This window comes from Myodes glareolus, chromosome 6 (genome assembly GCF_982192425.1).
Source record: "Myodes glareolus chromosome 6, mMyoGla1.1, whole genome shotgun sequence".
In the NCBI taxonomy this organism is placed as follows: domain Eukaryota; kingdom Metazoa; phylum Chordata; class Mammalia; order Rodentia; family Cricetidae; genus Myodes; species Myodes glareolus.
Genome location: NC_142031.1, coordinates 71,574,839 through 71,588,282, shown reverse-complemented (window position 1 = coordinate 71,588,282; position 13,444 = coordinate 71,574,839). Strand labels below are relative to the sequence as shown.

The 13,444-nt window shown below is 35.4% G+C and overlaps 1 protein-coding gene across 5 annotated transcripts in view; it reads right to left on the bottom strand.

The window, feature by feature from the left end:
* Ccser1 (coiled-coil serine rich protein 1) overlaps positions 1-13,444 on the bottom strand; it is a 1,117,462-nt gene that overhangs the window by 665,177 nt on the left and 438,841 nt on the right. For all 5 annotated transcript variants that reach the window (XM_087907262.1, XM_087907263.1, XM_087907264.1 and 2 more), the window contains one exon: positions 3,035-3,109. In XM_087907262.1, coding sequence (XP_087763388.1) covers positions 3,035-3,109 — 75 coding nt within the window. The remainder of the gene's footprint in view (positions 1-3,034; positions 3,110-13,444) is intronic.

Below are 13,444 nucleotides of genomic sequence, written 5' to 3'. Positions count from 1 at the left end.
TGGCAGAGAGATGGGAAAAGAGGAACTATGTAGATTAATGGGCTTTGTACTTAAACTCTTTAAATGGATGACTTCTTGCTTCTCCATCACCAAAAGAAAGGGAAACTTTCAAATCTCCCACAAGGGGACACTCTTGTCGTGGGAACCAATATACTTTAATTCTTTATCCAGATTATTCAATTCTGTGCAATAACCCAAACCTGCAAAAATAGGGAACAAACCCTACCCCCAAAGATGAAAGTGTTAATAGAGTTCTCATTACCTGATAATCCTTCTGGGGAGCCTGCTTTGGGATTTGTATGTGTTTCTGTATGTGTGTGTGTGTGTGTGTGTGTGTGTGTGTGTGTGTGTGTGTGCATGCACATGTGCACATTTGTGTGTGTGCTTGCACATGTGTGTGTGTGCTAGTGCAATGTATATGTGGTAATATAATTTGCAGGTGGAGCCCAGAAGATATCGTTGGGTGACATCGCTCAGGCCCTGTCTACCTTTTTACTTTGAGACAGGGTCTCTAATCAATCTGTAGCTATACACATAGGCTAGGCTAATTACATATCAATCTTGTCTTTTTCTCTCCAGAATTTTTGAATGAAATGTATGCTCTGGTAATGTGGAAACATGAATGGGTAGCCTGTATATTGTAGTTCTGTTGAACAAGTCCATATTGGGTTTCACCGTCTAAGCTGATGAAGACAAATGACCAGAACTGGAACATAAATCCATTACACCACTCCAGGTGCACCTCTCTCTGTATATATTTTTAAAATAGGCTCTGAAGTTGAATCCAGGGGAATCATTTTTGTATATATGCTCTCTCCTCAGTCCAATATTATAACCTCAAATAAAGTTATAAACACATAAGAACTACAATATTAGGATTTTCTTCCTGTAACGATTATAAGAGTATCTAAATGGCCTCTACATCTTAATAAAAATGTTTGAAATTATAAACATCACACCAAAAAAGTACTGCCTAAATATTTTCTTTTCTTTTATGTGTATATAAAAATAAATAAGTGATATGTTATTCACTAATATAATGTTAAATTTTAAATATACAAGAAACTAAAGTTTGAGTTTTACTGTATTGTTAAAAAATTAAATATTAGATAATGTTAAGTACTAATGAGATGGTTTTATAAGTGTGAAAAATTTTTGAAGACTATAAACCATGTTTATTTCACATGATAGACAAAATACTAGGAAATTTGAGTATATTGGATATTCAAAGTCAACCCTTCATATTTCAGGCTCTCAAAAGTCTTAATTGCTCTTAAGAACCATTTATACACACTAGTTCAAAAACAGTATTGATCTCTTAGAACCAGTCAAATAATCCAACAAAAATAATTGTACTCATATTGCTTTTATATCAGCAGATTCTAGAACATAAAAAATTCATTTTTGACCTTTGTTAAAATCACATTCATTTCAGCATTATAATTCATCCATATATTAAGAGTAAATGGTTTCTGGTGATACAGTGAAAAGTCAATTGGATTAAAGAGAGGATTCTTCTATGAATTCTGTTCCACACACGATGAATAAACACCACACAATACTAAACTTTGAAGCACAAGTTTTGTTCTCATTTTGACTAATCATTTATACCTCAAGAGATGCCTCTCAGCATTTATCAATTCTTTGATACAGAAATTAGTTTCATAATTTTACTAAGTCTTTCACTGTCTTAGTTAGGGTTTTACTGTTATGAAGAGACACATGACCACACAATTCTTATTTAAAAAAACATTTAATTGGGGCTAGCTTATAGTTCAGAGGTTTAGTCCATTATCATCATGGTGGGTGGCATGCAAACAAATGTGGTGTTGGAGAAGGAGCTCTAAATCTTGGGAGTTCTACATCTTGATCAGCAGTGAACAAGAAGCAAATTGCTCCACACTAGGTAGTATCCTGAGCATAGGAGACCCAAAAGCCCACCCCCACAGTTAGAAGCTTCCTCTAAGAAGGCCACACCTACTCCAACAAACATCCTCCCAGTGCTAATCCCTATGTGGGGGCATTTTCTTTCAAACCACCATAGTAACCAATCATGAAACAACTCCGTGTGTGTAGAAACTAATGGTACTCAATGGATAGCCTTGTGGAAGGTTTATTTCAGTGATACAATAACACTGAATAAAGGGAAGCCCTAGGTTACACTGTACTACCTGTATGTTAGCATGAGTTTTATAACATACAATCGTTATATGAAAAAGAACAGTATACCAATAATAATTCTATATACAATGACAATAAACATTCTAATGGACACTCAAGCATATACCACTTTACTTTTAAAACAAACTGAAAAAAGCATTTGACCTCAAGTGCACTATCCAAAGTTCTATTTTTTTCATCCAGACTATTGTAGATTGTCCTTCTTTAAAAAAATATTAATAATATACAAACATTCATAGTGCAAACAGTTCATGATATTTCTAAAAACCCTAACCTTTGTAGACAACGAGGAAATTTCCCTATTTATAGTGCATGTAGACTCTCAAATTGGAGTGTTTAGGACAATAAATCCACACCTAATCCTGACTTTTGTTTTGTAATGATTGTGCAATTCTTTACTGTTACTAAGGAATATATACCTAGATAAACACTGTAGATTTCTCCATGTAAAAAAATGATGAACTACAATCATGTGATTTAAAATCCCTACTTCATACTAACCAAAAGATTAAAATACAACTCCCGTAAAAGACACAATGCATGGCAATTGCTCCAAGAATATTCCAACCTTTAGCCTTTCAGTAGCAATTAACAATGGAACAACAACACTTCAAATAATGCATTTAAAGATGAATGAGATCTTAGCATGGAGATGTACAACTCCAATCTTAGCTCTAAAGAGACTGAAGAGGAGCTCTACTTCGTGGGTAACAAAGTAAGACAAACTAAGGCAACCAACCAGGTAAGATGAACGAACCAGCTCACCTCATAAGGGTATGACTGTATAGTATAAACTATTTGCAAACTTTAAAATAATGAAAGAAATGCTTTGGGAGTATGAATTTTTTTTTACCTTGAAAGGCAGTGGATCTTCTGTGAGAGGGCTGATGGGAAGCGATGTGGTACTGCTGGAAGGGCTCACATCACTCTGCAAAGAAAGTTAAAGATGCCAGGCTTGAAACCGTTTTCAAAATTCCTAACCCAGAACCCCAAATTTCTTGTTAAGGTAAAGAAGTAATATGAATAAGCATGAATAAATTGAATAAACAATATTCAACATGGATGTTTTAATTAAATATAATGGATAATTCTTGTGTTAAGCAATATGCAACTCTGCCCACTTTGCAAACAAAAATCTCTGATGCGGTTGAGAACAACACTATTCTATAGGTATGGAGGTATGAATTTGGATAGTAGTTCAATACTGTCTGTTTATCATAATCAAAGGAGTGAGTTCACACCTAAGATCTATGAGCTCCCAGTCATAGGGTCTTGGACAGATACGTTCTTGAGTTTCCTCCTAACTAGTAGACCTTAAAACAAACTAGAAAATGGCCGATTATCCATGTAACATTTGTGACACTATTGCATACATGAGTGTGTCTTGCCTGCCTGATCATTAGTAGAACTTAAAGGGTTTACAGGTAAGTAAGACTGCTGATGACTTGTCTCTCCCATCAACCTGAATAGCATCTTTCAGTACTATGAGAGCAAGTCATCAGGAACAAAGCTTTCTGACCAGTATCAGTTTAAATTCCCCAAGTTCTGCATTCAAAGTGTGTGACATTTTCAGCAGTAAGATTTTACCAATAATATCTGGTAGATAACCAAAGGCAATGATCTCCATTAAAAAGTTCACACACAGAGAACTAGCCATTTTACTTGGTATCTGTGACTACTAGAAGAATTATTCCCATTGTAGGTTACTTCCAGTTAAACTCTTTAATCTGAATATGCTTATATAAATATTTACATGATTACACACACACACACACACACACACACACACAAATATATATATAAAATTCCAGGCTTCTACTTTTCTTTTTCAAACAACTTTAGTGTTAGTTATTTTTCCCAATCCACCTTGAGCCCTACTCTCCCACCCCTCCCCATTATTCTTCCTCATGTATAATCACTTATATTCTACTATTCGCCTCCCTTAAAGTATTTCTTCCCTCTTCACTACTAATGGTCTTTTCTAGTTCCCAAAACCAAATTAAAAATATTATAGAAAACAAGAGCATGGTTGGACTGTATTAATGCTATTGCAATCCTTCCAAAATTTAATTTAATATAACTTCTTAAACTAATTCTATTTTTAAAAGATATGAGTTAGGAGTCATCATTAATTCGCTTTGCTAAAAGCAAGAACAAGCTACTGGGAATAGGAAGTAACAGAAGTTGTTTCGATGTATTCTTAGTGCATTTCTCAGAGGAACTCTTCCTAAGTAAGATAACAAAACACAGAAGAAGGCATGCCCACTGTCTTATTCTACTGTCTTCTGCTGAGATTAGACACTGATCAAAAACAAGGAATGAAAGAGTATTTGGGTTACAATCTATGGTCTATCATCAGAAAAGTCAAGTCAGGAACTTAAGACAAGAAATGAAGAGACCATGCCATGGAGGAATATTGCTTACATAATGCATTGCTTCCTTTGACTGGCTAGCATCCTTTCGTATAAAGGTCAGGCCCAACTGCTCAGGGACATCACCTTACACACTGGGCTCTACCTCCTACATCACCTTTAAATCAAGTAAATGCCACAAACATGGTCACATTTATAATATATGTACTTCATTGTAAGGATGTTGTTCTAATCTTGAGACCAAGGAAAAGAAGTAAATTATCAACTGAGACCTTCACCAAGATTTTATATAAAAATGACTTAGAAGGATTTTACATAAAAACTGGACAACACACAAAAAAATTTGGGAAAATATCAGTGGCTATCTTTAATTTTTAAATTTATTCAAGGCTGGCTGTTAAATCACTAATCAGTCGATACCCAAAAAATATTAATTATAAAATTATTTGACAATAGTAAACTCCAGGAAATATTATGAGTTGCAAAACTTTCTGATTCTATTCTATGGTAGAAAAAAGTTTATTCTACCAACCAATTTAATTCATAATTCTAACATAAGAAATAAGTGAAAATGTTACAAAATTTGGTAAAGAGTTATGAAAAATCTAACTCTGAGCTGTAGAACAGCTTGTAGACAGTGGAATTTTTGATACTTGTTTTGGAGGGTCTGTACTTGTTAAAGTGTCATACTCCCAGCAATAGCTGTGAAAATCAAGCTGTCTGGATCATATAATGTACAAATAGTTTTTGAACTCCCGTAAGACAGTGAACTGAGAATCAAATCAAGTAGCAGATTTGTTCAAGGAGTGAGGTCTCCCAGGTCTTGCCTGAAGTCAGTGTGCAAAATTCTCAGCTCCCGGAGGCTGCTCAGAGCTTTGTCTCAGTGTCACTGACACATGAACGCCATTTATAGTGAGAGTTTTGTTCTGCCTCAACTGTAAAGTTCAATTCATATTATGACACTCTAGTCCTGATACTCTTAAAAAAATCTTGGCATAACTGTTTTAAGCAAGGAGTATATCTTAAATAAAAAAAAATCTGATGAACCATACTCAAATATTAAAATGAGAACAACAGAAAAAAAGTCAAGTAAAAGAATTCTCATGTTTGTCTTACTGTTTGTGAAATTCTTTTCAGTGACTTGTAATTGGGCATGTTTACTCTTCTAAATAAAATTATACCAAGATCTTTGGAATGAGTATTATCAATACTTCAAACCTTAATTAACTTGCCCTTTTATTCAAACACTGCAATGTTAACACAACTGCCTAGTAAGATACCAATTCACAAAATACAAAAGCATTCCATGTTGCTTTTTACAATTTTAAAGGTTATAATATAAATTAATTCACATTGTTATTATAAAAATAATTTGTTAGAGCTAGGGCTTCCTGTGCTTTGTTTGTATTTTAGACTTTGGAAATAGTTCAAGAATTTCATGGGCAGATAAAGGAGGTGTACTCCAAGAAGCAAAATCTCCACAGAATTGATCTCCTTTGTTCTTCCTTAAGCACCAGGTATAACTTAGACCTTGTGGTGTGTCATAAGAACCTGTTCTAATGCTAACAGGTGTCATTAACTTGCTTACCTAATTCTAAGTCCAATAAGGTAGCACACACTTTCAACATCAAAGAGAGTTCATAATATAACATTTTTCCTGCCTCTAGATTATTTCACCCAAATTTGGTTTCTTCTTTCTAATTCTGCCTTATGCTGGTGATCTTCTCTTCTACTTTTCTATACACTGAGCTTAATGTTATATATGAACTTGGTACTTAGTGGCTGCAAGTAGTCAAATGTTCCCTTGAAGCACTTTGGAGATATTCTGTCCAACACTGCCCTTTACTTATGCAGTCTGTTCTCTGGTGTTCTTTCTACTTGTCTAATCTTAGAGAGACTTTAGACCTCCAGTTAATTCTGCTTTCAGAGAACAGTTCCTCTAGATTACCATGTGTATATGTACCACCTGATACATGTGGTCCCTAACCTGTGTTTCTTTGGGGGGATGATGAAAGCTTTCACGGTTCTTGCATTGTTTTTTTCAGTCACATGGAGCCATGGCCTTGGACTCAAAGAACTTGACTCTATTCCTTGTTGTCTCTTTCACCCCCCATCTACTAAGATGTTAGTTGTGTTCCCTATAGTGTATCTCCATCATGATACACTGCTTGACCATGGACTGAAACCTTCTGAACTATGAACAAATAAACCTTTGCCTTTTGAAGTGGATTGAGTTAGATACTTTGGTACAAAAGAAGGCAACTAACAAACACTAATTTGCAAATTTTCTCTTAGGGCAAGTTTTGTGTTTATGTAAACTTGACAAATATAGTCACATGAGCATTTCAGCAGCTCGTGGTGTTCTTTCATGTACCTGTAAATCCACCTAGGAAAAATTGTTTGCCATTATTGACTTATTTATCCTTCCATCTTATGTCACATAAGTTTTCAGCATAGATTTTTCCCATATCTCACTTTTAAAATCAATATATTAAAAATAACTGTTTTTTTTTTCACTCTGTCTTTCCCAGTTATTTCCTACGGCTCATATACTTCTTGTTTCAACTTAAGAGTCTTGGTCCTACTTGATGTCTACAGAAACTATATAGTATGTTTTCTTTTCATTTTATTGACTTTTCATTTCCAAAGTTTATGCCAGGAAAGTAATAAATATAGGAATAATTTTCTCAGTATAATGTTTCCATTATAAGACTTAAACCCGCTTCATCTGTAGCAAGTTAAATAGTAAATAGAGTATCTGTTTGATTGTATCAACTGAGAGAAAGACATCTTAACAAAATTATTAAAAATTTTTAAAACAAAGTTCTCCTTATTGTGGAAACTCCCAAGCAGATGGTTCCCAGAAGAAATGAAAGTCTGAAGTGGCAAGGAACAGGAAGAGATTATAGGAGACGCAATGTGTCTATGGCTCACAGACTGGGCTTTTTACACTGACATATTGACATGTTCTCGACACAAAATGACATACAAAACAGAAAATGATGCCTTAGATAAAACTGTTAGAGATAGGCAGGAAATATTACTCTCTTTTACAAAGATTTTTGTAGAATAAAATCTAACCTAAACAGTTATAGATGTTTTTGAGCTCCATTTCAGTGCATTGAGAGTTAGGTCTCCTACAAGCCAAGTAGATGGTCACAGGTCTAATGAAAGCACACGATTATGGGAAAACAATGGTTAGAAGCTCATTAGAGTTTCTCCTGGGTCCTAAGGCAGATCCTATATGTGCACACAAGATGCACAGATGCACGAGGGCAGATGGCATATCAAGCCACTTTGGATTGACAATATGGTAAGAAAACTTGCCACAAAGTGTCATGGTATGACTTTAATCCCTGGGATACATGTGGTGGAAGGAACTAGGTAAGGTTGTCTGACTACCATACACGTGGCAGTTTGTGTGTGTTTGTTATCACATACACACACACACACACACACACACACACACACACACACACACACCCCTCTGGTGCACACACCCTAATAATAACCTTTTTCTGTTTTTCTTTTTAAATAGAGGCTGAGGAGGGACATGATATTTCTGAGTCCAAACTCTGACTTATTCTCTACTGAATTATGACTCTCATCTTAAAATCTGCTCAGATGACAAACATAGAAGTCAGGATTATAAAAGTCATCAATGTTGGTAAGAAAACTCAAATATACACTTGTCCTGTGAATGTGCTGAACTAAAGCCAGCTAAAACCTAAACTTCAAAAGAAAGAAACAAAACCAAGCTGAGTGTGGTGGTGCAAAACTGAATTCCCAGTTCTCAGGAAGGTGAGGCAAGGAGAATTGCAGGTTTGAGGCCAACCTAAGCTACTTTGGGAGAGGATTTCCTAAGTGCACAACAAAAGAAAAGAGATAAGCAGACTTTGCTAATCCTAACCAGTGGTCTCTCCACATAGCCATGAACATGAAAGAAAATTTTTTGTTTTGCTATAATAATTTTTCCAAGTTTGATCTCAGAAAATAGTTCTGTGAAATGGTATGCCCTGTGTTCTGAAGAAGAGTTAAAATGTTTGGCTGGAAATGCAGTTCGTTCATCAAACACTGCCCACTTGATATTAGGCAAGATAAAATGAGGGTGTGACACCTGTCACACTTCACTGAAGCAGAAGGAAGATGAAAGGAAGATACAGGGCTAATTAAACAGAAACCTATGCTGATTTGTGAGTCTGAAACTTCTCACATTTATAATTCTACTTATGAGTAATACAAACATGAGCTCCCTTTATCAGTACTGAGTAACACAATGTCCTTCTAGCTTCTTCAGCAGTAATATCTCCTGGGTGATTCACAAGGGTCTAAACTTGATCCTACCATTCTAATAAGAATAGCACTTCCCAATCATCTATTTGTATCGCATAGTATATATATATATATATATATATATATACACACACACACACACACAGATTTTCTCTATGTAGCTTTGGTGTCTGGTGCCTGTTGTCCTGGAACTAGATCTTATAGACCAGCATGGCCTCAAGCACACAAAGATCCAGCTGCCTTTGCTTCCCAAGTGCTGGCATTAAAGGTATGCACCACAGCATGACGAAATTTTATATTAAGTCCTGTTGCAAATATTATTTTTCTTTAAATGAAGAAAGTGCTTTTTCTTCATTTCAAATAAGGGAATTTTTATGAGTATTATAATTCAATAACATGTTCTAAATATCACAGACCTAAATCTAGGTTTGTTCTGTTACTGGAACAAAGACTTCCTAGAGAACTGGATGAGTTGTTCAGAAAACGGCATGTAGGCTTCTAGGAAGTTTTATGTTACAAAGTATGGGAGTACTTAAAACAAAACAGGCAATATAAGCTAAAGAGAAACCTAGTCAAAACAAACCAGTGGCCAAATGCCAAAAAATGAAACTAAATAACAAGCAACATAATATTGGAGTATTGGAGTATAATTCAAAATATTTCAAAACATCGCTGCACACAGAATAAGTTAATGAGCAAAAACACAAATGAGAGGGAAAGGACAAACACTCATATACAAATACCACAACCAATTCATGTAGATAATATTTCTTTTTCAAGGAATAGGACTTAGTACCACATGACCACATACAGTATGCCTTCAGGGATGGGATGGCTTTCAAAGGAAAACACAATGAGAAAGGGTTAGGATCTGTCAATACAAAAAACGAGAAGACCCTGACTTAGCTGAGTGACAGAGGTCAGTATCAAATAGATGGCATGCAAACTTGATAGGTGACATCAGGGTATTCTTACATTCATTGAAAATAAATCCATTTAATCATAAGAAAATAACTAACAAAAATAAATGAGAGATACTCTGTGAGTGATGTTGCATATTCATTCATACAAACAATACAAATAATAAGAAGAGGGTCTCTGAAACTTTCATTGATCATGCTTGCAGGAAGATGTAAAGACCAATTGCCATATGGTATCCTGGGCAAGATCATTATTGAGAAAAGTATATTGGGGAAACGGATAGATTTGGAGTGAATTGCCCAGTTATGCTAACAGCCACGCAATACCATTAAAGTTTTGCCCTCCACTGAAGTAGGATAACAGTAGGCCCACCAGCATACTCTTGTGTCTCTAATGTCCATGGAAATCCCAAACTAATCTGAGACTAATAGTTTATTAAAGACTAGCTCCACAGAAGTATGGTCCGACAACCTGAGGCTGTAATGAAGAATAACCTTTATGTTCTTAGCTTCTCAGTTTTACTGGACTTTATACTTTTTATAAAAAGTGATGTAGGTGGGCCTTCTGTTATGTGTTATTTTCATTGGTTAATAAAGAGACTGCCTTGGCCCTTTGATAGGACAGAAAATTAGGTAGGCGGAGTAAACAGAATAGAATGCTGGGAAGAGGGCTATGAGGAAAAGGCCATGGAGCCAGCCACCAGGTCAGACATGCTGAATCTTTCCCGGTAAGCCACACCTCGTGGTGCTGTACAGATTATTAGAAATGGGTTAATCAAGATGTGAGAGTTAGCCAGTAACTAACTCTCTAGAGATAATGGGCCAGGCAGTATTTAAATGAATACAACTTATGTGTTATTATTTCTGGGGCTAAGCTAGTCGTGTGGGAGCCATGTGGGATGAAAAGCAGGCCTGCCTGCAGCTCCTCACTACAAAAAAGTACATTTTGTCAGGTCATTTCCTTTGGATGTGTTCTATCCTCCATTTCTAGCCTTTACTGAGGATTGCTCTGAAATGTGGATCATAAATTCTTTTGCATGCTTCCATGTTTGATGTGGGATTCCCCTCTGTATGCTGTGAATACCATTGTTTAATAAAGAGACTGTCTTGAGCCTATAGCAGAGCAGGACAGAACAGAGTTAGGTGGGAAAAATTAAACTGAATGCTGGGATAAGGAAGGCAGAAGCCATGGAACAGCCACTGAAGAAAAATGTGCTGAACTTTGCTGGTAGGCCACAACCTTGTGATGATGCACAGATTAATGGAGATGGGTTAAATTAATGTAAGAGCTAGCAAATAAGAAGCTAGAGCTAACGGCCAAGCATTAATTTAAATAATATAGTGTCTGTGTGATTATTTTGAAAGTCTGGGTGGCCAGGAAATGAACAAGCGGCCTTCATACTACACATGTTCTACATGGGACAGCTAAAAGAAAATTTCTACCATATAAAATGATATATTTATTTAGATTATTTGAAGGTGCTCAGTAGATGGTTTCACATTGCTAATATTTACTGAATGTCACAATACCATAGCACAAATCCATTAATTGGGCTGCCACTGGAAGTGTGATCAATGGACCTGTTTTGTGGAAGTAAAGTTTGCCTAAAAGGAACCATGTGAGAAAATTCTGATTTCTATAATACAAGTGAATTACTTTTCTTAACAATTTTCTTTTTATACATAAATATTGGTCTATTCATGCAACCATTTAGTAAGTATTAAATACATATCAGACTTTCCTCTGCTCTAATTTTAGGGTATTATCTTATTTCACCTGACTAGATGTTAGCAGACTTGCCCTTAAACATGATATAGTAAGAAAGAGAATACAGGTTACTTAATGATAACACACAGATATTTTATATTTTAGTAAGATTCTTAAGTTCTGCTGGGTGTTTCACAAAGTAAATGGAGTCATCAAGCTTGGATTTCATCAATCCTGTGTACTGACCACTGAAGATGAGATATCACCCTGTGAGTACTTAGTAGCCTGTGAGGATGCTGGCCCAGTCATCTCATTATTGCTACACATGGTATATATCCTGTGCCTAGCTGGTTATTATTTTATCAGTAATCAAAAATGAACAGTGGTAGGTGACTTTCATCCTCTATATAAGGATTTGATATTTATACTATCAAAGTACAACAACCTCTCTTCTCTTCCAATCACCTCTTCAGGTCCAATTTTCTCCAAACAAAAATATACAGACTTTAAAACATATCTTTTTACAGTATATAATGGAGACTTTTGCCTTCCCATTCTCTTCCTAATTTGTTTTGTGTGAGATACATTCTTATTTTCTTATGAAGGGTGACTATACCAAAATTCTGTATGCAATGCTTAAGTATTTCTGGTCAGACCTTGAACAGACCTGACCACACATAACGTCCCAGACACAGCTTCCAAGTGCCATCAGAATGTACAACAACCTAACTACAAACATGAAAATTAAATATTGTAATTGCACTGGGAATTTTAGGAGGTGATGTCTTCATTTACTCTCAGTGCTGAGGTTATAAGTGCATACTTCTCACAGAATGGTCAAAGGCTATAAGTAGATCAGAAGTCCCCAGAGTCAAAGCTAACACTCCAGGCAATCTAAGAAAACATAGAGGAAAAAATCTGAGTCTATTTGATATGTAAACAATTCAGGTCTATGTGGTCAGGTTAACTTTTAAACGACACTATACTTAAGATCTAAATTTTCTTTCTGATACAGGAATAAACTCTGTGGTTGGTGAGCTGATAGTTGAAAAGTTAAAATTATGATTAGAACATTTAACATTTATATGCCAGTAAAAACAATTTACCAAATTACTTCTACTTTTTCAGAGGGGAGTATCAGATTATGTAACTATCCATTGTTGTGTCACAAAGTTTTGGTAAAAGAAATATCCAGATATGAGTATTGTTAGTTAGTATAAGTTCACATCTTAGACTAGAAAATATATTTACAATAATAAAATTTCCAATTACAAGAAATTGTTATTTCCTTCTATATTTTCGTATTCAGTTTAAAATGGCTCTATAGTATTCTATGACACTATTTTAATGTTATTGCTTTAAAAACTGAGCTGAAATGAAATTGTATATCTATATTTTAAATGTATTTTCCTATGTTAATGATAGTTATCATTTTTCCCAAAAAGAATGTAAGTCATCTGTATGTTTTACTTTTTATCAGTATTTATTATTTCTGTTTTATTCACTGTGTTGTGATTACATTTGTTCCCCACCCCCAACTCCTTGCAGATCCCCCCTCCTTCCCTTCCCAAACAAACATGTATCTCTTATTTTAAAAATGCTAATTAAGTACAGTTTGTGTGGCCCATGCAGTCTTGATGTTCTTCCTTCCACTGGAGGATAGTCAGTAGCTATCAAATGACAATATCCTAGCTAAGAGGAGAAGTTTGCATTTACCTCTCCTACTCTATGCTGGGATTTTATTTAGATGGAGCTTCAACAGGCTTTGTGCATTCTCACAACCATTGTGAGTTTGCATGTGCAATTACCCTGACCCTTACTGGCTAGCTTCATAACGCTGGAATGTCATTCATGCTTGAAGAAGAGAAAAGCAGTTATCAGCCCTGCTCATCTGTAAATGCTGCCAGCTGCAAAGACCAGACTGGCAAGACACACCCACAAGTGTAATAGTGGTACAGATTTCTGGGAAC